Raw genomic sequence first — 26,474 nt, forward strand, 5'->3', positions numbered from 1 at the left:
CTACTGGCCAATATACTCATTGTTTCTTTCTTCACATTCAACATGTACCGACTAAAAGAGATATAACCCTTTCAAACTTTACAATAAGTGGTGATATGAATTGTTAATTATTTTCAAGGCCATTAATACAATATTAAGTTACAAAAATATCAAATATTAAATCGTTTCTTTAAAACCAACCAACATCACTAAAAATTATAACTAACAGTCGTTGACGCAAGTCGTTTTCATCATCGCAAATTGCAACGACGAATCCGTCACGTTAGGTTTCAATCATTTCGTGATTTGCGACAAGTACAAAGTATTATACCGCTTTGGACGAGACTTCTTTAGACTTACATAGGCTACTATGTATTTAGGTTTGCTTTGTAAATATATCTTTGCACAATTGCAAATGGGGCTGCAATGCATGGGAGTAGCTGCCTATGTAACTCGTGCAACCGTTTTACAATTAACAATTGCATAGTTATTGTATATCCCCGTCAGACTTTCTAAAAAAAGGGACACAAAAATTATCTTAAGGAAAAAGATGGACATAGAAACTAAACCTGTCTGTGAGAAGTCTAGCGAGCATTCTGAAGAGATACGTTTCTTGGGATCAGAGATGTCAATACTAAGAGAACAACTAACGCAGTTATGAAGAAAAACAAGATGCTTGCGCTGAGCAGATAATTACCCTCAATGCTAAGCTTGAAGTACATCAGGCTCAAACTCGCACTATACCTCATTCTTTTTTGCAAATTCAATTGGCTCAAAATTCAAAGACAACTCGTACAAATAAACTCCATCAAGATAAAGCTGTGTCGATAATATGGAGTTCTAATGAGATTTCAGAAGTCGGATGCATTGTTTTAGGAAGTTAGGTTAAAAATATAACACATGAGAATTCAATATGGGAAATGGACAAAGATGAAAAAACGGAAAAGGAAAAGCATCTACCACAATGTGCGGCAAGGCAGGCCCGACAATAACTTTCTTACAGGCAAACCTATACCGTATGCACACGGAATATGGCATGTAGCAGCAATGAAGTACTTCATTTGCAACATTTGTGTCCCACTGGCTCCAGTACTATGGAGGAGCTTGAGCCTAAGAGCCTAAAAGCCTAGGCTTAAATCATGAAATCAATCCGACATTTGGGACTTATTCTTCGTAATTGAAACGATTTCAAAAATGTTGGAGATATCAAAAATATGCTTTATTCGAGGCAACTAAGAAGGAGTTCATTTTCACCCAAACTGGTCAAAATACAAACGAGTTCATTAAGGTACTTATACAAGTGCAGCTATGGTTCCTACCCTTATAGATATCCTACAAGACTTCTAGGGTACCTTGGCTATAATTAGTTACAAGTGACAAGGCGTAGAGACCAATTTAACCATATTAATAACCATGCTTAAACTTTTAAGAGGGATGATTGGCGCCCCACATTTACAGTATATATGTTTACCGTAATTACTGACGGAGCAGAAAATATAAGTTGTTTGCTGTCCTTGTCCGGAGGCATATTCTGAATCTGGCGTACCGGGAGGTTGCAACGCGTTCAATGCTCCGTTTTCAGTGTACCCCACTGCGATGTGTTTGCGGAACAATGGAAGGTGAAGCAGCAACACACTGCTATATTGTGGACAAATGCTTTATGTATGACTGTATAAATAAATTTATATAATATGTATATATATTTTTTTAAATATTCTGGCGTAGATTTAATTTCTCTCTCATTTAATTATCTCCTTTAATAATCAGTCTAATTGGTAATCGTGCTAATTAATTAAATAAATAAATAGAAGGTTCAATAATTATTTCAAGATAAATATGGAGGACATCATTTGAATACAATATGGAGTAAATATCCATTCCGAAATGACTATTCTAGACAATATTAAGGCAGTATTCATTTGTATTCTTTGTAATTATAACGTTATTGTGTCGTTAACGTTATTATTGGTGTTTTTATTTGTGATATATATTCATAGTGATAAGTTAATTTAAAAATCGACGGCAAAGAGAAATATTTATAGCTAATTAATTGAATATAACGAGGCGTAAAATATGACATACACACATACTTGATCATAACATATTAAATTATCTTACAAAGCAAAGCAGGCAAGGCAGGGTATGAAGAACAATAAATACATTCCATAATTTCGGAAATTCGTCCGACAGACAGAATTAACATGAAATTGCTAACGATGGTGAATTTTTTTACAGCCTTTATATTAACTTAATAAATTAGTAATGTATGTAACATAGTATATCCATTAACACAAAAATGCAAAAAAATATCTTAAAGTTATAAGTATATAAAAATGTAATATATATATAAACATGTAATAAAATATTAATGATAAATATGAATTAATTTTAAATTAAATAACAATAACGAACAGATGAATATAACGAACGCCTATCCATACATGTATTTGTTTTTAAATATCAACACAAACGCTTCCCGGGTCTGGTACTATGGCTAAATTTGTGCATAAAAAGCTGTCAATCTATACCGCTGAAATATGGTTTGGTATAAAGAACTTTGCATCGAATGTTAAACAGATAAATATATGTACATGACAGAAACGCCAGAAACGTTTTCCAAACAATTATATTTAGAGTACTAATAAAATAGTAAATACAATCGTAATCCTTATATATAAAGTAATTAATTCTAATTTTAATTTTAACACTTTGAGCGACCAAGTATCGGATCAAGATATTTTCAAGAAAGGAATGTAAATTGTATTACAATTTAGCCACTTGGTGTAACCAGTGGTTTCATTAAGTTCATAGATCATATTCGAGTGTGGCTCTGACGCTTGATTTACACGACATACAAAGGAGACGGATTGCGTAAAATGTATTATTATTGAATACGTTAAGTAACCATAATGGCAAAATTGGTAAATGTATAATAATTAAGTAAAATTAAATTACCGATCGATCACTGATACGACGGAACAGTTTAATCTTAAACGAAAAAGCGCGCAAAGTATATTTCATCACCCACAGATTATAAAAATTAAAAAAAATATTTATAATTCATAAAATTATAACATATAGTATAGAGGTCGTTTTAACATGGTGCATGCAAGATCCACAACAAGTAATTAATTTAAAAAATCAAAAACCCGACTGCACCAAAAAGGCTGAAGTAAAATTTCCACGAGCAGTGAAATAGGCATTTCATTATTTTTATCCAGAAAGCCAAATACAAAGTTTCATAGTAGGTGTCTGCTTCAAAAACAAAAGATGTTCAAACAATATTATCCTATTTTATCCTCGTAGTGTTCATTTACGCTAATAAAGAACCTATGTGTAAAATTCCAGCACGCTTAAGTTCAGCGGTTTCCCTTTGCGTTGATCTCTCATTTAGTCAGACAGTCATCTCGATGTGTATATACGAGTATATATGTACTAGCTGACCCGGCAAACGTTGTATTGCCATATAAATAAAAAAATGTTAAGGATGACAACCCTTATCACTTAGGTGTAAAAAAAAAAAGATAGTGGCCGATTCTCAGACCTACTGAATATGTATATAAAAATTGGTGAAAATCGGTGAAGCCGTTTCGGAGGAGTACGGTAACTAACACGAGAATTTTATATATAAGATATATTATATAATGTATGTGTATACTCCTCTTAATTTCCTTTATTTTGACACCCTACTCGATAGGTTTGGTTAACTTTTTTAAAACGTGTTACTATTTCGCGAAAAAAATCACTATTTACGGTCTATAAAATATATAAATTCAGTAAATCAAAGTTTCGGTCATTATTTTACCTCGTTAGAGGTAGCATTTCATTATTTTTATCCAACAAGCCTGATACAAAATCTCAAAGAGTTTGCTTCAAAATTGACGATTGTTCAAATTAATTTTTAACCCTTATTTTACCCTCTACGGGGTTGATTTTTCGGAGGGGGATAAATAAGTGCGTCCTTGTTCCTATCCAGGAAGCCAAATACAAAATTTTATAGTAGTTGCTTCAAAATTAAAGGATTTCAAAAAAACTGTTTTCCCCTATTTTACCCTCTTAAGGGTAGAATTTCCAAAAGGCCTTTCTTAGTACTTATTCAAGCTATATAGAGAACCTGTGTGCAAAATTTCAGAACTGTAAGGTCCTTGGTTTAGGCTGTACTTTGATTTCTGAAAAATGAAAAAGTCATTTAGTTAGTCAGTCAGTCAATCACCTTACTGTTTTATATATATACAAATATGTTTTTATAATCTCCGTTTAATTTCCTTTCATTTGATACCCTACTCGATAGGTTCGGTTAACTTTTTTTTTTAAATGTGTTACTATTTCGCGCCAAAAATCCGCCATTTTGATTTTTTTTTACTAACACCTATCTAAGGACACTCGGGTCATTGAGACAAACATAATGACACCTTAACTGTTGAAATTCATCCAGCCGTTTGTTAGATCGGATCAAATAAAGAAAGACAAACATACAAGATACGCGCGAAAAACATAACCCTTCCTTGGCAGTCGGGTAAAAATACAAACTTGAATAAGTTATTAATATATGTTTTATACAGAAAATAAAAAGTAACGGTGCTCGAAATAAAAATGAAAGTAAAAATAAAATGGGAGAGGAAATGTATAATACTATAATCTTAAATGTATTAGCACTTTAGGAAATACACATTTTATAATCGACGTCGTAAAAGTAATATAAAATAAGATAATCAATCTAAATATCCTTAGAGGTTAATCAATGAGGTCAGCGTCGTCCGACAGCTCCTGGAACAATTCATATTCATTCATTTTTATTTTACTTAAAAGACTAATAGTTTTTCTAATCCATAACATGCATTTTGGGGCATTATTTTGGCCGTTTACGATCGTTTTACACGAATTATCTGCAGAATCATAAATTCTCTGTATAAAAATAATATTCACTTATTTTTTGCATACAGTGTGATATAAGACAAACATTCTCATTCGGCGTTCCGATTTGGTTTTAAAACAATGTGTATGTATTGATTTAAGGCTCTTCTGTTTTTGACCGCGAGAGTCGATGGGCTTAGGGCCCAGGACCGGCAAATATGGCAGTTCATGTCGAAGGGCATTTTAAAGGCACATTATTAGATGGATAAAAACCAAAGAGTGCGGCGGTGTGGCGATGACCACTCAACACAGGTAAATACTTCCTCGTTTTATATTACAGACACAAAGAATATGGTGAAAACCTGAGCAGTAATACTTGCATCAATACAATATTATAAAAATTAATAAGAATATTCGATTGCATTTTCTCAGAAAGAAATGTTGATTTTAAAGTTAATTGTTAATTATTTGTAACGTTTGTAAATGTGGTTGTTATTAAATTATAATGCAATCATTTTAATGTATGTTGGCTTATTGTTAATGCCCTTACGTCGGCAACATCAACTTCCACCATTTCATTTCTGATAGAAATTGTCTATGGTTTATCTAAGAATGAAATATATGTTATGAGCATTTTTGTCGAAATATTTCTCTGTCGGACATATTTTCGTTAACTTACATATTTTTTGTTTATTTAATCCACTTTTCACTTTGTCTTAACGTACAAATTTATTTAACTTTAATTACTGTATGTAATTTTGTTTAATTACTGTATGATTTAAGTTTAATGCAATTGAATACAAACTAAGTAACAAAATTTAGTTTAGGTCTAACGGTATTTAGTTAACGACTAATAAAAAAGCAAGGAAGTTTATAAAAAAATGCATATTCGCTATCATCCACAAGTATCAACATGTCGCTGCTTTGCAAAAATAATGGCACAACTCAAAATTCATTTTTCTGTTAAGCTACAATTTAATCCCTAATATTTCCTATTTTAATGTGTCCTAACAGTACTGTGGTTATATACATAACTACTTATAATTGTATTTATCATTATTTTAATTCTCATTTAAATAAAAGATTTCGAAACAAAAACATTGTTTAATTTTAAACTGACTTTCCTGAAAAATTACCTTTATTACTTGTGCCATTATTCTTGCAAAGCAGCTATGTATAAATAGAATTTCGTTACTCACCAGAATGTCGACGTTGTTGTCGAGCACGATGTCATCGATCTCGCGCTCGAGCTCCTCCATGATGTCGAGGGAGTCCTTGCGCTTGTGTTTCGTGTCCGGCGACGCCGAAACGTATTCCTTCTCTTTCTCCGCATCAGTAGGTTCACTGTTAAATTAACAACATATTTGACTGACCCATACATATGCCTTTTGATCGCCGGATGCCTGTACTTTCAAATTTTTAAGGTGATATAACCCTTTGTAGTTACGCTCCAGAGGGATCGCCGCCTCGGCTATTTCTGCTTGTACCAGCAGTTTTAAGTGCTGCTGTGTTCCGGTTCAAAGGTTATAAGGGACACATATTTATGTAAAATGTTCCAAATGAATCTACAAAAGTATAAAATCTATAAGGTTGAGCCTTAAAAAAATAGTTTACGACGGTGAGGGAAGATCACCTCTCACTTTAAGAGAACAGTAGGTTAGTAGTGTTTTTTCTTGTTTATAATATAAGAGTAGCAGACGAGCATGCAGTCCACCTGATGGTAAGTGGCGACTGCCGCCCATAGACATCTGCAATCAGCCCCAAATAGGATTACAAAGGGTTCTACCACCTTCAAATAACGACGACGACGACGAGGTCGTTTAGGTTACCTGTCGGGATTGGCAGCGGAGCTCCAGAGCCCCTGCGCGACGGCCTGGTCGCGCTCCTGGCGCAGGTCGCGCTCGATGTTGGAGCTCTTCATGTTGGGCGGCAGCTTCGCCATGTCGCAGCTGTCGTTGTAGCCGAACTGCGTTTGGAACTTCTCCAGCTCTACGGTCTCCTGCAGGTAATAAGATATTCAAATTCATGTCTCATTTATTCAAAATTAATTCATATAGAATATTTTTTGAAAGTCAACAAACTACCACCGCTTCGGAAGGTGTTTCGCTATAAAGAAGAAGCGGCGCAAGAAACTCTATACGTGTGCAAATTTGCATCTTTTAAAAGATAAATAATATACAATTTTACATAGGGGTACATATAATTATTTATTGATGTTGGAGCTGGAGTTGTCATACCATGCGGATTTATAATTATAATAAGCTTTTTTACATAAAGTTAATTTTATAGTAGATTTAAAAACAAAATTAATTCATAGTCTTTCTTAGTAGTGTTGCATAGGTTTTCCTAGTTATGCAGATATCGACTCACTTACTAACTTATGGACTTATACGAAATCTATTTCATTCCTATTCAATAAGCATCCTCTCTAATAATCATCTCTACAATAAACAACCATTAAAAACATTAATTACGTAATATTTAACATTCTAGAACCTACCTTCGTTTTTAATAGTACTATTTTTTAATATTATCAACAATTTTAAAAGAATAATATAGTCCTTAAATGTTTCCGATATTCGGTTTCCTTCCAGAAATCATACACTAATAATAAAAGTACGGTAAACTTCACCGGCAACAGTCAACTATCCACTGCCCTATTGCAGTAAGATAGATTTTTCTCATCATTAGCATTCGCTTCAAACGGTCGGCGTAGCAACAGACTGGCAATCGAAGGTGCAACTCACCGCAAAGTTGGGGAAGAGGTTCTCGTAGTGTTGGGGGTCGGCGAGCGACTGGCCCGACTTCCTGTTGCTCTGCGCACTCACCGCGTCGCGCCACTTCTGCACCAGCTCGCCCACGCGCGACGGCGCGTACGATCTATGTGTTATATATTTATATATTACTAGCTGACCCGGAAAACGTTGTGTTGCTATATAAATAAAAATATGTTACGGGTGTACAACCCTTATAGCTTAGGGGTGTGAAAAGTAGATAGTAGCCGATTCTCAAACCTAAGAAATATGCATATAAAATTTGGTGAAAATCGGTAAAGCCGTTTCTGAAGAGTGCTGTAACTAACATTGTGACACGAGAATTTTATATATAAGATATTTATATTTATTTAGTATAGGCCAACGGCGGCACTTATAAATTGCCAATTACAATATTTTCTTAAACTACTACTGGATCGGAACGCGACCTCTACTGAGAAGATCCGGTAAAAAAGTCAATGGGTTTGTCTTTTTTTTAATAATTATTATTCTCTGTTTCCCTTTTTTTAAATGCCATCATTTTTACATATAATTAATAAAGCATTATCTGCACAACGACACTAGCATAAGTATAGTCCGCGGCAAACTCAAGTACGCTCTGAAGTTAATGCGCGCAGCCGTCAGTCAGAGAGCCAATGCGGTCGAACACAACCACAAGCATATACTCCGTAGCAACGTAAGAGCACACTAACGTGCCATGTACCAGCGGGCGGGTGCCGGGAAGGTCTCGCAATGTCTTTTTCCTGCTAATATCTAAAATTTGCTATTGCAACGCAACTCCTTTCTATATTCGGAGCGGACTAGCAGTTTGGTGCGGGCTCTACAACCCTTCACTACAATTAGGTAGCCTTCGCAGTACAGCCTTTGCAGTTTAACTTTTGAGGCATCACCGCCACCCGTTTTAGCTACATAGCAGCAGCATATAAAGCTGCAGCTGCAGGGTTCCGGTTTGAAGGATATTGTATTATTTGAAGACATTCTACTTTACGTATACCTACTTATCGTCTTCTAGTAAAATACCCTAATCATTAATATTCAATCTATCCAATGTTTTGCCTACCATAGATCGATGTGACAATTTCTTCATAGAAGACATTGTAAGTTTCGATCATTGGTAAGTAAAATTGGGCAGATCGGATATTAATAGTGCCATAGTGGGTTGATCACTTAAATACTTACAGAATGACTTACGGGCAAACAAACTTGCATTATACACGCATTATGATACTAACCTGGCAAAGAAAGCAGCCTCGGCCAGCTTGCCCCTGTTGGTGAGCAGCTGCAGGCAGGCCTCCAGGTCGTTGAGCATGAAGTAGGCCACGAACGCGATGTTGTCGTCGCCTTGCTCCTCCGCAGTGCGCGCCACCTCCTCCAGTAACGGCTTGTCGCCTGCAAACGACGTAGATATTATTTACAAATAGTACCATGTCGCCAATTCCATCTTTTTTAACTTTGCTTAAATAATGTGATTTGATACTAATGTACCTCGTTTTGACAGTTATAAAATATAAAATATGTTTTATATGCGCAATTACGACAAATCACAGATTAGAAATTTGAGCCACTATATCATAGCTGGTTAGTCTAATACGCAAACGGGCTTATTTGCGTGTTACATTTTTAGCCTGTCCAGTAGCGATATGACATGACTGTTGCAATCTAACTAAAAATGCATTAACCCGGTGACGGGTGTTTGTGTCCGCGTGAGTTTCCTATAACTTACATCGTATCGATTCATATATTTCTGAACCATTTTTTCGTATTATGGGCGCCACATGCACATTTGCCCGGATCGGAGCGGATTAATCCTCCCACGTAACAAAAGCAGTTCCAAGCAACGAACACAACCGTGAAACTAACCGCTACTGGCTGCGAAGAGCAGCAGCGCGCTGTAGTCCCTCGCGTTCTGATAGCATATCTTGGTGAGGTCGGTGTCGGCGGCGGTGGCGGCGGCGGCGCCGAGGCGGGCCCAGCGCGCGGCGGCGGTGCGCGAGGGTGCTCCACCCTCCGCCGCCGCCGCCTCGTCCGCCAGCTGCCGGGCGCGCCGCAGCTCGCCCAGAGACAGCGCCAGCTCGAACTGGTGCTCCGGCTCCGTCGACACCGCCAACGCTTGTTGCTTGAAGCCCTGCAGTACCAATTACATTCACAACGATTGTTTCATAGACAAAATCAATACAATGATAGTTCAGTAGTGCAAAGGAATGTCTCAATTATTATTACCACCAAGTAATTTAAAATAGTTGAGATACAATTAAAAAGACTCTTACTGAAAACTTTATTTTAAAAGTTAATTTATAACAATGTTTTATTGCCTTGTAACAGCGACTCCATCATTTTCCTTAACACAGCAATTATAAAAGTACATGCATTATGAAAGTTTAAAGTGTACCTGTTACGGTTTCATAGAAAACCCTAAAAACACCGGTGTTTTATATCAGAACCAATATTTATATTAATTTTTTTTTTATTTGTACTACTAACTAACTAACTATTAACTATACTAATATATAATTCTCTATAACGGTTCAAAAGACCCCGTGACAGGCGAATAAATATCCAGGAAACCAACAACAAAAGCTTCGTAATATGTACATATTTTTACCCTTTGTGCGTGTGTGAACCCTAAAAAAATAACCATTCCCAAAAGGAATGATCACGGCTCGTAAGTTTCCGCACCTGTTTCTCTAGGAAGTGTGCGACGCGCGTGCGATGGTCGTGCGGCACGGTGGGCAGCACGCGGTCCGCGGTCTCGAAGTCGCCGCGCATCACCGCCGTCTGGTACTCCAGCACCGGCAGCAGCAGCGAGTACGACACTATGTTCAACTCCTTATCGTTCAAATACAACCTGCAAGTAAACTCTGTGTTAGATCAGTGCTGCACACGTCTTTAATCACAATACCAGATATACACCTATATCTTACTTTTTTTTTATCGTGTATAAAAAAGATTATTTACGTGTAATATTTATTTAAATTATAATTTAGGAAAATAATATATTTATTAAAGAAAAATAACAGCACCAAGACCGTAACATTTTATATTAGAAAATTCCTACACCAAATTATCTAATAATAGCAATATAACACTGATATTTTGATTTTAATCTTATTGTTGTTAGTAAAGATGTCAATTATGCGTTAACCGAGTATATTACAACAAAAAGATAATAGTTCATACAATTGATCATATTAATCATTATTTAAAATATATTCTTCCGCTACATATAATTTAGTGTAGTAATACTCAACATTAAAATATTAAGGCAACATTTTTTGCTAAGAACATTTCCACCAACTTTTATGACACACATGATAATAGTCAAGATACTTACCTATTTTCCTTGGGCACGTATCCGAGTATGTACATTGTGTGGTCGAGGTGGGAGATGGTGACGATCTCGCCGCCCACGTAGTAATTGAGCCGGTTCACCGAGTTCGTGTAGATGAAGCAGTCTCCGATCCACATGCCAGTCTTTACCACCTCGTTCACCTCGCCCACCACCTGGACGGATAACGTATTATAAATGAAGATGTACACCTATCATAGCTTACACATTATACATATATTTATATCTAAACCTGTTTAATATATTGTTAGAAAGATATTCAAATTATTTAATTATAATTATAATTAATAATGAATTAAATTAATAATTATATTCTTATTTTAATCAATTATTTTGTGATAATAATGTGCCTATTATATAGTATATTCAGCTTTTCGTATTGACAGTCTGCTAGTAGAAAAATTCAAAGCACTTCTCAGGCTTACCCAATTTATGTACATATGATTATATAGTTAATATTGTCACTGAAGTATCAGTGGTGAATGAAAACTTTTAATATCTATTACATATCAGAGTCTCCCAACATGTTCTCCATGTTGTGCTAAGACTACAAACCCCTGCTTAGTTACAACACTCGGTGGATCTAAGAGAAGATCCATGCCTAGCAGTAAGACAGTAATCGGTACATAGATGATAACTGACTCTTTAAGAAAACGGGACTGGTCCGTTATCCAATGTCAATCTATGCCAGATATAGCTAGATGCTAGCTAGATGAAAATATTTATTTGCGGATTGCCAACAGCTTAAGATATACAATGCATTTTATGGACATAGCTACCGTTCTTACACATAAAGGTGACCATAGCACGCTATGTGTTACGAGGTATCGTATGGGGAGGTAATAATTGTATACGTAATTTTAACACAATCCAGTAATTTCGTGTTATAAACATGTACTTTATGAGTTAGAATGCGTTGTTTTGTAGTTAGTCATTCAGTAGGAATATAAACCGGACTTCGTAGATAAGGATTGAAAATTAATGTTCATTTCTTATCAGCAATTTATCGCCTATGCCCTATCCACGACACAATGTCACTTAATTAATACTTTCAAACATGTTTAAGCCAATACTGTTTCGGATATTTATTAATGCGATTTGTTGGCTGCTTTTCTTGAAACTATGAAATCCATGGACAAAAACAATTTGAATTGAATATATATGCAATTGTGGATAGGTATATAATATTTTAATTTCACGATATCGTGGCTTAGGACAAAATAAGAATAAATATTGTTTACTTTAATAAACTGATTACTTATCTTTTGTTGGCATTTATCTAAAAGTTATACGAAAGACAACATATGCTACCCTATTCTATTAATATAAATTGATCGTCACTAGTAAACATGTAGTAAACATACAAACATCTCTACGATAATAAAAAAAATATAAGAAATATGTCGTCAATCTATTACCGTCCCAATGGTGGGCACGGGTTACCTCTCAGTGAGAGGTCACCGCGCTATCCAATTAGAAATTGGTAACTTACACCTTTCGATTGTTTTTTCATCACATCAGACATCAGAGGTGCGTGCCAGGGATTCGAATGTAGGATAACCCGACTGAGAGGCCGAGTTCCCAAATAGTAGGTTAGCACTAACAATCATATTGTAATTACAAAACCCATCGCCCGAGCATCTCTACGATAATATATAACAAATATGACATACTGAATAGAAATTACTATTTAAAACGGAGTGTGAAGTTCTATTATGACTAAACTCGTCATAAGTAGCTCAATGGAAAACAATCGGGCAAGGAGCAATGGGGCGCTAGTTGCATCAACGGTTCTCGATTCAGCTGCATTGCATTAGAGCAGCGAGACCTTACATCGTGATTGAAGTCAATTGAAAATATTATGTTCTTGTTACTAGACGATTAAAACTAACTAGATCGTACGTCATCCGAATATTTTATAACTTTACCTTGGAAATGGAAAATAAATCATCTTTGTACTAAAGACAAAATGAAATCTTGTCTAGAACTTTCACATAGCTCAACAACGTGTTGACTGCATCAGGTGCAACGACGCTTTTATTGTATTAAGATGCATTTATAAACATGTCTACGAATGTCCTGTGTCTGGCACGTTCAATACCTGTAGTTATAGACGAACACATAGCAATTGTGCAATACCCGCAAAGATTCAACTATATATATGAAGTCCAACACTGACAACCCCATCAGGATCCATCTACTATCTAAATGTACTAAGAATTAAAGTTACAATATTATAAGCAATTAAAACTGATTAGCAGTAGACGTAATAACAGATTTTGAAATCCTCTTCTATCATGTAGGCTATTATTTCTAAAAATAAAATTATTTTAGCAATAAACAAATGTATTTTGTTCCCCCTTCATTGAATTATAGCGCTTATGGTGTCCCAATGTCCCGGTGACGTCAAACATTTGCATTTAGATATGGTCAACAAAAAAAACAACATATTGTATATTTGTTTAGAGGTATGACATCTTTTGATCTGATTCGTATTCTAGTTACCATTGTCGACTGCAGTATTTTATTGAAAATAGAATTAATCTCAATGTTTAGAGGAAAAATGAGTTTTTTGAATTCTTTCATCATATTTTCTTCTCTAAAATATTTATTCTTTGAATCTTGAATACTGTCATTTCCTATTGCGGTTATGTAACACACGGTGCGGTGGTAGTTCATATTTTAGGGTTCCGTACCCAAAGGGTAAAAACAGAACCCTATTACTAAGACTTCACTGTCTGTCCGTCTGCCCGTCTGTCACATGACTCTATCTCCGGAACCGTAATAGATAGACACTTGAAATTTTTATAGAGGATGCATAACGGTGGCCGATATAACAACAAATACTAAAAGTAAAATAAAGTTGAATATTAAAGGGAGTCGCCATACAACTAACCGGCATTTTTTGACATTTTACGGTCAACTCGCAAACTGTACTCGGAAGACAGTTGAAATTTTTACAATTCGTTTAATACTATAACTGCTATTATAATAAGCAAAAAAACATATTTTACTATGGTTATTTTATAAAAATAAGTAAACTATAATGAACATTTCGTGGTACGGACCCTCCATGTGGGAGTTCGACTCATACTTGGCCATTTATTAAGAACTAGGCCGACACGCTACAGCTCATCTATGTTAATGTTTACCTCGAACGCGTCCTCGATGCCGTCCTCGGTGATGTTGGTGTTTGTTTCCCGCGCGCGCGTCACCACCGCCGGGTTGTACTTGAGCACGAAGTAGGCGTCGTCCTTCGCCAGGCACACCAGGTTGCCGCTCTCCGACCAGTACACGTGGCGGGGCTGGATCTCGATCCTGGAAACGGGGGACATCGGTTACGTTTCCTTGTATACAAGCGATACACCTGGACCTGGAACGTGGACGTATGTAGTCAAGGTTCCGTAACGACCGGAAGAATTATTCAGCGCAAAAGATCTCATAATGGTGTTACCTATTTGAATAATATCATTACCACTTTATTTAAATATTAAAACTTGCCAAAAAACGAGGCATTTCTATACTCCATACCGCATTAAGAATCCTCAATATAAGTTAAGTCTTGACAATACTAGCCATAAAAAGTTTTAAACTTATTGTATGTTCAAATACTTAACCAATAATATGTTACTAGCTGAGTATTTGATTTATATTATTTTTAATGATATTTTCTAAAAAATATCTAAACAGAATTAACAAATCATAATTCTTATTAATAAAAACACTATAAAAACATACTACTTCAATGGATACTATAGGTTTTACATTCGCCTGCTGTTATATTTTATATAATGTACCATGAAATACACGCGCATATTAGAATTTTTGAATTGTAACCGCAGTGCCTGCGTCATATAATAACTATAATATATTAAATACATAAATATCAAAATAAAAAATTGGATGCGATACCACCGCTGAAGTCAATACAGTGCTCACAATGCCGTGCTGTAGACCACAGGCGCCAGCCAATAAACATATATACACACAGCTTTGAAACTCTATTTGAAAGTAGAAATGCGGTTGAGACCAAGTGACCAGTTAGATTGTTTTTTTGTAACAAGTATTCACAAAACTTTACAGTTTAAAAAGTTGCAAAACTTGAGACAGCACATCAGATGAGACTAATAGGAGATGCCACAAAAAGAAAAGACATGAAAACAACGGTGCTACAAAACCGGAAATATATCGACAGCTCAGTTGTAATCGCAATGACGCTAGTGACAACATATCTTATACACCCTTAAAATAAACCGGCCAAAAGTAAAACAATTCCGATATAACATGCAACTTAAAATCTAATTAGCGGCAGGCATAAATAATATGAAAAAGCGCAAAGCAAAATATGATAAATCGAGAAGAACCTCTCTTGACAGTCCTCATCCTCATCGTCATGTTTGCAACAACATAATAATTCGTATTTGTCTTGCAAGATTGAGAGCCACTGGCACAAGTACATGACGGTGCAGAGGAGAGCAGGCAACGTTTTCATCATTCGACCGCAGGCCGCGGAGTGAGACTCCGATAGGTAACGATTGATGATCTCGCAAACATTATTCATGTATACATATTGATCGGCGATAGATTTTTTCTCCTTCAAAAATACATTGACAAAGCGACATGCTAACCACAGCATAAATTTCAATAAAATCGTTCATTCGCTTTTCAAAACAGGTAGGTATGGTACGCAAAGCGTCCTGTGTCCTGATATATAGCTTCCAGAAGTTTTTTGTGGGGACATGACGTGTGCCCGGTAACGAAATCTTTTAAAATGGGCGACAAACAAATGAATTTTTTGTACACATAAATTCGCAAGCTAGTGAACATGCAGTCTAATGATAAGTGGTTTGGACAGAAATGGGCGACAGCCCATGGACATGCGTAACCAACTCCATACAGAACAGGGACTAAGATGGTTGCTTTATATATTAGTCAGCCGCCATCCAGACCTCCAACGAAACGCAAGAATTGCTTGGTGCATCCCGGTCGGACACTATCACAGTTTCAATAATTGTTCTACGATGTGTAGACACTATCAGACTTTCCGTCCCATTTTGACTTGTTCAACACCACATATTTTTCTCAATATCCGATATATAAAATCCCACGCTTATTATGTATGTATTTTTGTAAAATATTCCTATTTGTAAAAAGTGTACAAAAGCAATATTTTTTTATTTACGTACAACGCAAAACTAATAAATTCATAAAATACACCAACTATAAGAATAGCATAAAGTCATAATTGACAAGAGCTATTATAAGAAAAAGCACTATGAAGGCCGCAATCAATATGTATTACGCTTTGACGACGAATATGTATAGCAGAAGTATATTTCATATATTGAGACAACTCGCTAGCACATGCATACACAACATGGACGACTATAACAACATAGCAAGTACTAGATCAATATGATCATAACTTAAATGCATACTCAGATAAATTTTCAACTAAAAATTAAACACCTCGTAATGGTTAATAATTAGTTAACATTCCCTAGAATTTTGCTTATTCACCTAAATATGAAATTGTGTGATTTATTTTAATTGTGTGAATGGTCCAGAATTGATATACAAAAATCTTTATCTTTCGAAACTTTCATATATATTTTAAAATACATCGCCAAAATAGTCATGAATATACTTGCATATATCATTATTAACAAAAATTTCACCTATACAATATAATTATAGTCTACAATTGGTCACAGAGGTCCATGGGCGGCAGTGACCATTTACTTATTGAAATAATTAACTAAACATTATAACATTTTAAATGATGACACCCTATTCATTCATTTCGTTGCTATTACAGCTGTAACCTTGGTAACTCAATAGTGTTAACAAATAATATAGTATGCAACTGAGGATGAGTGATTTTCAGTTATCAACTAGACAGTGATTATTCCATAATAGTTACCTTCTGATGAGTTCCAACTGCTCCCAGTCGTAGAATGAGAACGCCATGCCGCTAATGGACTTTACGCCCAGCATGTAGCCGCCGAATATACCTGTTCATTACATTTCATATTAACCATACTTTATATACGTTAGACTACTACTTAGCACACGTGCAATGTCACCAATTACCTGAAATAAGTACTTTGTAAATGTATAATCATGTATCATCAGCTACACAGGACACCCATCATTGTAATCGTCAACTCGATACGGCTATACTATCTAACTAAGTCTCCTTTTATGCTAATGAAAAGCTCATGTCATACAACCCACACTGATGGAGATTGGATCTCTGCGCATATATTTCAGAACATCTCACATCTGCACCCTCAGGAATATGGGTTTTCCTTAAAACATTTTCCTTCAATGTGAAAATTTATTTGTAAATGGAATGTTAACTTATGATTTAGAGGGGTATGTCTGATATTCATAACATGGGCCCCACTGTGATGCTTAATACATAATGGGAAAATTTTATTATGTAACGGGTACTCACGATATGCGTTTTTTATTGCCGATATTTCGACCCAGTTGCATGGATCGTGGTCACGGCGAAACTGAGGTGGAGGGGAGAAACCGTTGACAAGTACTAGTGGTAGATTAATCTATCTACCCTACGTCTAGTTCGTTTTTCTTTTCTAGGTTTCATATCACGACACACAACACTGACAATATCCTTACGCTCCGTACTTTGCACTATTTGTGACTTGCATAAACTAACCACTGGATTCCACGTTTGGGCTAACTTAAAACCATCTTCTCTATTGAAGTTCCTAGGATGTTTCTTGATCTCTATTGCTTCTCTTACTAAACGAGGAAAGTAATGACGCTCAGTGGAGATCACCTGAGGTTTGTGTAATTCAATCCAGTGGTTACAACCTGAACTGAGGATGTGTTCGGCTACCGCAGATTTCTTAGGGTCATTATTTTTGACTGCGCTGATATGTTCCTTAATGCGTTGTGATATGGCTCGTTTTGTCTGCCCAATATACGAGCTACCACAACTACAGTCAACCTTATAGACCCCTGGGCACTGGTATGGAATAGTATCCTTGGGGGAACGAAGATAGGCCGCGAGCTTTTTAAAAGGCGTAAATATACTTTTTATGTTATATTTTCGATCTAAAATCCTCCCTATCTTATCCGTGACACCTTTCACATACGGGAAATATGCGGAATGCCTTTCTACTACGCTGGTGGTGTTATGATTCCGTTCAGATCGTTTGGCTATAGTTACGTGGCCATTGAGACGCAGGACCTTCTCCAGGTGTTCCAACTCCTGCGCCAAATGATCACTGTCACATAATTCATAGGCCCGGTTCGTGAGGGACTTTGCAACCGAAGCTAAGTGTCTGGGGTGGTGGTGTGAAGTGCCGTGTAAGTATCTATCCGTGTGAGTAGGTTTCCGGTAAACTGCGTGACTAAATGTACCATCAGGGCGGGCCTCTAATGCGACATCCAAGAATGCCAACCTCCCATTGTCTTCCATTTCGCAAGTGAATTTTATACTGGCATGTACCGAGTTCAGATAATCTAAATAACTTTCTACCTGTCCCCGTCCTCCTGTTATGATGGCAAAGATGTCATCTACATATCTTCTCCAAACTCTAACGCAATTGGGCCCAGTAGCAATGGCTATCCCCTCGAAATATTCCATCCATATGTTTGCGACTACTGGAGCGACTGGACTACCCATGGCTACACCATTTATTTGAAGAAAATATTTACCGTTATACAGAAAGTAACCAGACCGGAGACAGTGTTCTAATAATTTGACGTAATCTGTGTGCATATTATTATTACGAAGAACATCAGTAACTACCCGTAGACATTCAGTGATTGGAACGTTTGTAAACAAAGATTCAACATCAAAACTAACCATACAATCACTTTTTTCTAACTTAATGTCTTTTACGATACTCACGAAATGCCGGGAATCCTTTATGTAAGATGTTGTCCTACCTACCAGCGGCTGCAGCACTCCCGCTACATGTTTTGCAAGTTCGTACGTAGGGGAGTCAATTTGACTGACTATAGGTCTTAAAGGAACGCCGGGTTTGTGAACTTTTGGTAGGCCATAAAGTTTCGGTGGTTGTACTATACGGGGTTTAAGTAAGTATTTAACTGTATCCTCCCCTAATATAGACTGACATTCCTGAACAATTTTACGTGTATGTCGTGTCACTCTAGCAGACATACACGTAAAATTGTTCAGGAATGTCAGTCTATATTAGGGGAGGATACAGTTAAATACTTACTTAAACCCCGTATAGTACAACCACCGAAACTTTATGGCCTACCAAAAGTTCACAAACCCGGCGTTCCTTTAAGACCTATAGTCAGTCAAATTGACTCCCCTACGTACGAACTTGCAAAACATGTAGCGGGAGTGCTGCAGCCGCTGGTAGGTAGGACAACATCTTACATAAAGGATTCCCGGCATTTCGTGAGTATCGTAAAAGACATTAAGTTAGAAAAAAGTGATTGTATGGTTAGTTTTGATGTTGAATCTTTGTTTACAAACGTTCCAATCACTGAATGTCTACGGGTAGTTACTGATGTTCTTCGTAATAATAATATGCACACAGATTACGTCAAATTATTAGAACACTGTCTCCGGTCTGGTTACTTTCTGTATAACGGTAAATATTTTCTTCAAATAAATGGTGTAGCCATGGGTAGTCCAGTCGCTCCAGTAGTCGCAAACATATGGATGGAATATTTCGAGGGGATAGCCATTGCTACTGGGCCCAATTGCGTTAGAGTTTGGAGAAGATATGTAGATGACATCTTTGCCATCATAACAGGAGGACGGGGACAGGTAGAAAGTTATTTAGATTATCTGAACTCGGTACATGCCAGTATAAAATTCACTTGCGAAATGGAAGACAATGGGAGGTTGGCATTCTTGGATGTCGCATTAGAGGCCCGCCCTGATGGTACATTTAGTCACGCAGTTTACCGGAAACCTACTCACACGGATAGATACTTACACGGCACTTCACACCACCACCCCAGACACTTAGCTTCGGTTGCAAAGTCCCTCACGAACCGGGCCTATGAATTATGTGACAGTGATCATTTGGCGCAGGAGTTGGAACACCTGGAGAAGGTCCTGCGTCTCAATGGCCACGTAACTATAGCCAAACGATCTGAACGGAATCATAACACCACCAGCGTAGTAGAAAGGCATTCCGCATATTTCCCGTATGTGAAAGGTGTCACGGATAAGATAGGGAGGATTTTAGATCGAAAATATAACATAAAAAGTATATTTACGCCTTTAAAAAGCTCGCGGCCTATCTTCGTTCCCCCAAGGATACTATTCCATACCAGTGCCCAGGGGTCTATAAGGTTGACTGTAGTTGTGGTAGCTCGTATATTGGGCAGACAAAACGAGCCATATCACAACGCATTAAGGAACATATCAGCGCAGTCAAAAATAATGACCCTAAGAAATCTGCGGTAGCCGAACACATCCTCAGTTCAGGTTGTAACCACTGGATTGAATTACACAAACCTCAGGTGATCTCCACTGAGCGTCATTACTTTCCTCGTTTAGTAAGAGAAGCAATAGAGATCAAGAAACATCCTAGGAACTTCAATAGAGAAGATGGTTTTAAGTTAGCCCAAACGTGGAATCCAGTGGTTAGTTTATGCAAGTCACAAATAGTGCAAAGTACGGAGCGTAAGGATATTGTCAGTGTTGTGTGTCGTGATATGAAACCTAGAAAAGAAAAACGAACTAGACGTAGGGTAGATAGATTAATCTACCACTAGTACTTGTCAACGGTTTCTCCCCTCCACCTCAGTTTCGCCGTGACCACGATCCATGCAACTGGGTCGAAATATCGGCAATAAAAAACGCATATCGTGAGTACCCGTTACATAATAAAATGTCTCAATTCCGCGATAATTTTAGTCTAAAATCATATAATGGGAAAAAACTAAGGTTTACATTTGGATACAAACTAAGATCACCATGATGTTAAACCAAAATTTGCATCACTTCACATACATTTACAAAAGTGAAAGCAGTATTATCTCACCTTCAGCACCATACTCCGGCTTGAAGCTCTTCCGCTCCTTGAAGTTCTTGAACACCTTGACAGTGCTAGAGTTCTCCAGGGTGGCGTACTCTGAGCTGTCGAGGGCCCACACGAACTCCTGCGCGGTGCCAAACGCCTTGTTCCTGAGCGCCATCGCCGTGTATATGATATACTCGCCGTCGCCGCACACCACCACGAAGCGGCCGTTGGGGTTGTGAGCTATCGTCTGCGGGTAGATCTCGCAGGAGCCCATATCCTTTGCGACCACCGGCACCCGCTCCCCGTCCTTGATCTCAGTACCTGTACGAGGCAATGTTACAAAAGTAGAAAATGTAAAAGTAGAAATAGGTGAACTTTAATACAACAGCGATATTCTCAACACTAGGAGATTATCAGATTATCCTCATATGTATGTCATTGACAATCCTAAGAGATTGTCATTTTGAATGATAGAGAATTATTGAAACTGGACAATAAATGTAGACGAATAAGAAGTGTCTTATTAAAATATGTGAAAAATTTAGTACAATGAAACGTAAGTCTTCAGCCTTTGTAGAAAAATTGAATAGAAACTAACTACACCATGACAAAAAAGACGGAAGCTCGCTATTATACATCATTTAGACAATGAGGCTATCATATTATATTATTAGTTATTGGATATGCTGATGTTATAATACACAGATAACAAACGTACCAACTACAATATGTAATATACAATACAATACATGTGGTGGCTCACCCTCAGGCAACGCCTTCAAGTTGACCTGCTGCATCTCGGAGTGGCGCGCCCAGATGATCTTGCCGCCGTTCACGTCCATCGAGATGGCGGGTTCCTCGCGACCCACCTTTATCATTATTGTGCCTTCGTCGTAACTGTAGAAAAACTCTAGCATTATACCCAGATATCTTGGTAATTGAAGGCTTTGACACAAAGATCTCAACTGTCAGTAGTGACACGATATTACACTAACTTACCACATTAATATGCATTTGTTAATGTCTCAGGTGACTATCCTACTTATTCCTTCTAATGAAGAAGAAATAAAAATATTTCTTAGCAGTAGTAGTGTAATATGGTTGAACAAGCCTTACTGAAAAATGCATGTGCCAATTACAGCAGTTCCTTTGTTACATAACAATTTTACTGCTGTGTATAAATATAATACTGACCCGATAGCGACGTTGTTGGAGCCGTGCTGCGAGGAGATCGCCCAAACTCGCTCAAAGCCGTAGTTGAGAGAATACTCGAGACGGTAAGTGCCGGCGTGCCAGAAGCGAACTGTGCCGTCCTCCGATCCCGTCAGCAATATCGGCAGCTCCGGGTGGAAAGACACCGCCGACACATTCTGAGCGTGACCTTTAGAAAATTGAAACGAAATATTGATTTCTAAACGAATAATGCTAGGCAGAACCAAGGGATATTAAAAATTTAAGCCCATGCAATATTGATGAGATTGGTTCCATGCTATCTACTTGTTATTGTGATTTATGTATACGTGCATTGTTACAATTTTATTTTAAGAATGCCAGTTTGGAATCAGTGAGCGAGTTAAGTAGTCATTGCAATAATGTGGGAATATCATTGTGAAATGTTCTCACCTTCTAATGTTTGAACACATGTCTTGTTCTGGTAGTCCCATATTTTTATAAGGCGGTCGTCGGCGCCACTGATGAGGTAGGGCTTGTCTCCGCCGTGATAGTAGTCTACACAGTTCACACCCTTCTCGTGACCTTCCAGGGTGAAGTTTGATATTGAGGACCCTAGCTGCCATACCTGCAATACAAAGTAAATATATTATTCTAACAGAAATATGTAATGAGAAGTATTTTTGCAAGTGTTACTTATAATGTGTAACTGCTTTTTCTCAGTAGTGTTTCATACTCACAATATGGTGACAAATATATATATATACCTTAACAGTAGTATCCAGACTGGCACTGGCAAATGTGTTATTGTCTTTTGGGTTTATAACAATCTGCATGACATAGTGCGTGTGGCCTTCAAACACCTGCTGACATGCCCAACTGCGGTCCCAGTTCCATAGTTTGATCAGCAAGTCGTCTGAAATGGATTTGGTGCTACAATAATGTGCTATTTGTTCAAGCAAATAAGTGTCAGGACAAAAAATGGCTGCTATGGAAGAATTATCTTATAAGGTAAACAACGCAAAAGTGAAAAACATTCATAAACACAAAAAAGCCACTGAACTAATATTAATATGGAAGAAATCATTGTTCAGAATTTCTAAGTTGCGGTGTATGTCACCTCCTGATATATTTTTACAAAAGCAATGAATGATTTTAATGTATTAATTTCACAATATACTATGAAAATTGTCTCGACAACATATGATACTTGGCAAAATCCAAATCATCAACTTACCACTACTAGTTAGAAGATAGGGCTGTGTGGGATGGACCACTATACATCTGACATAATCTGAATGCGCCTCAAAGGAGTGTATCCTCTCTAGAGTGTTGTAGTTGAACACTCTTATCTGCATGTCATCTGAACCTGTGACAACCCAATTCTTCCTCGTGACAAACTTGGCTGATCTCACTGGAAGGTCACATACCTGTAAATGAAAAATATATTGAATATGTATTCCTTCTTATTGTACACATACATTACATAGGTAGACTCTGATATCTATCGGGCTGGGGGTTTTGATAGCGTCTGAGATCATTGCAAAATATACCCACTTATATAAAATTTTACTATTATTACTTCTAAGATTTTTTTTTTTTTTTATAATATAAGAGTAGCAGACGAGCATGCAGTCCACCTGATGGTAAGTGGCTACTGCCGCCCATGGACATCTGTAATCAACCCCAGATAGGATAAGATATTCCTACCTGAGGTCGGCCACAGATGCGCCGCTACCCCTCAGGACTAAGCTGGAACGCCTCGGAAAAGTCTGTCTCCCTTACCACACCCTTCAAACCGGAACACAGCAGCGCCTAACACTGCTGTTATTAGGCAGAAATAGGTGTGGCGGTGGTGCCGCCGGAGTCGAACCACAAAGGGTTCTACCACCTTTTCATGTGTGTGTGTGTGTGTGGGGATTAATGTGTATATTAGAATAACATCAGTTTTTCATTGCCAATAAATTCACATATGCTTTAGGCATGGCTATTAGGCTTAGTACAATCATTGTACACAATATATTTAGATATTAAAAATATTTTTGTACTACATTTTATACATAATACATAAAAATAATAGGTATAACAATGTTAATAATAAAAAGCTAACACAACAAAAATACTTTTCATTTATATAATAATCTTCTACAATCATAAATAAATAGAACACTTAATCAAGTAGAAATAAAAAAGTTACTAACAAAAATCAAAGCATTTCTGGCAATCATCTATGAGTAATGTGTTAATTACAAATATTTACAGAATCACTTCAAATGTTAAGTGATTTTAAGGTAGGATATTCTTAAAAAGGCAAATGTAATTTGTATTCCTTTAACAAGAGAGTAGAGTATACAATAATATAATTCATGTCAGTACCAACACGCTCCATACACACAACAACACTATTTCTTATCAGTATTCTTATTAGTTCAACTAGGACATGTTTCATGCTGAATTTTGCTTTGTCAAAAATTTCATTTTATTACAAAAAGAAAATGGTAATGCAGAGGCAATTTCTCAGACGGTAACCACTTACCCTGCCGTGGACAGTCTGCTCACATGGTAGCATCAATTTAAACATCAAGTTAGACACCATAATAATTAAACTATTGTTTATTACATTTTTAACACTATATCATCACAAACAGTCATTAATATAAATAGCCCTTAGAGGAACTAATAACAGTATATACCTGTCTAGTAAGTTGAAGATAAATACTTTGAAAGCAATACATGTAATGTTTGCATAACATTACAAAATTTTAACAAAGACATTCATAATAGTGTATATTATATAGGCATGCATAATTATGAAATGTTTAGCCAATGTCTGTTTCTAAGGTGCATTAAATCTGAACTGGCAGGTCAAATATAAAATTGAATGACCTCTTTAGCCTCTCAGATTACACATCTCGCGGAGTACAAAGGCAGACTCACCTCGAATCTCTTGATCTGTGCATGCGTCTCGAAGTTCCATATGTTGACGTCGCCGCTGTACAGCGAGCACAGCAGCCACGGCTCCGTCGGGTGCTGGTCCACGCACTTCACGCGGTCCGACCGCGCCGTCAGCTTCCTCTTGATATCCAACCTCAGAGGCTTCGAACACACAACAACCCCACACGTTAGTCACCCCATACGACACCTTACTTACGTAGCAACGTTCCACTACAGACTCGGGAAGCCGACTTAAAACCTATGATGACATCGTACCTCCACAATACAAATTACGTGGACGACGCTTTAAGTGTTTATCGATATGCATGTTTTATACCTTATAATAACTTTATAACGAACTTATAAAACTTCTTACCATTTTTAATGGTTAAAACATGAAAAATTGTCATGCAGAATCCGTGAAACCGTGGATTGAATAGTTTGACAGGGTGGGTGGACGTGTCACTTTATTTTTTTTCTGATGCCATGCAATTTGGATACACGTATATTCCGACAACGATCATAATCATACAAGAAATCTATGAGTATTAATTTGATATAATATTATTTTATAGTACTCTGTGACCTAAACCCGCATTTTAACCACGCATTTCTGTGTCCAAAGTAGCCGATTTTTACACCGTACGAATATTAATACACTACCCTCACAGTTGTAAAAAATAAACATAGCTATGAACGTTTCATACTTTTAAATGCCATTTAAAAATTATTGTAGCTATAATTGGCTACTTGACACTTTTTGGGAAAGTGTTTTAATGAATTAGTATACGTATTATATATGCCTTTCATTGATCACTTTTTCGAAAAAAGGGCTATTCATTAATAAAAATCGAACTTTCTTTACGGTGAACGGAACGTCGTGTTAAATCAGGCGGTCAAGTGTCATTTTGTGGCGGAACGTCATTACACTGTAAACAAACAACGCTTAGAAGAAAATTGAGAGTTATTTAGCTATTATAACTAAAATTTAAATAAATGACAAGTTATAAGACGTGTGCAGTGACGATGTGTACAAGTACGATCGTAACAAATTTGCTTATACAAATTCCGAAACCCAAATCTCATAAACGTTAAAGAACTTGCAGATTCTTATATGTTTAAATCCTCTGTTTGCAAGCAATGACATTTTATACTATCTATGTAAGAGAAGTATTATTGAAAAAAAGGAATAAATTTAGTAACTCTCGAGTGATTCGTCAATTCCAAATCATTGGAACGGGACGTAATCAAAACAAAACAGCAAGTGGAAGTATTCATATATTTAATATATTATATAGATGTCTATGATAAGAATAGAATTATAAGACCTCTATGAGAATTCTATTTTAAGGGCCCATTCTGTAATTAATAGGACACAATTAAAATATTTCATGACTGTGTTATTATTGATGGTGCATGTGCACT

The 26,474-nt window shown here is 36.8% G+C and overlaps 1 protein-coding gene across 1 annotated transcript; it reads right to left on the reverse strand.

Annotated features, from left to right (window-relative positions):
* Positions 1-4,585: 4,585 nt before the first annotated feature.
* On the reverse strand, positions 4,586-25,772 carry beta'COP (coatomer subunit beta'). The gene is made up of 18 exons (XM_073075315.1): positions 25,426-25,772; positions 25,053-25,211; positions 23,353-23,545; positions 22,883-23,031; positions 22,569-22,743; positions 22,140-22,326; positions 21,709-21,842; positions 20,967-21,266; positions 16,877-16,967; positions 14,106-14,271; positions 10,939-11,108; positions 10,284-10,452; positions 9,468-9,732; positions 8,840-8,996; positions 7,581-7,713; positions 6,663-6,832; positions 6,033-6,177; positions 4,586-4,746 (listed from the first exon to the last, which is right to left on the reverse strand). The coding sequence occupies exons 1-18, from the start codon at positions 25,426-25,428 to the stop codon at positions 4,714-4,716; spliced, it is 2,799 nt and encodes a 932-aa protein (XP_072931416.1). The 5' UTR covers positions 25,429-25,772; the 3' UTR covers positions 4,586-4,713.
* Positions 25,773-26,474: the final 702 nt, after the last annotated feature.

The sequence above is a fragment of the Epargyreus clarus genome, unplaced genomic scaffold, assembly GCF_041222505.1.
Source record: "Epargyreus clarus isolate Ecla_fem2 unplaced genomic scaffold, WU_Ecla_fem_2.2 ptg000007l, whole genome shotgun sequence".
Taxonomy (NCBI): domain Eukaryota; kingdom Metazoa; phylum Arthropoda; class Insecta; order Lepidoptera; family Hesperiidae; genus Epargyreus; species Epargyreus clarus.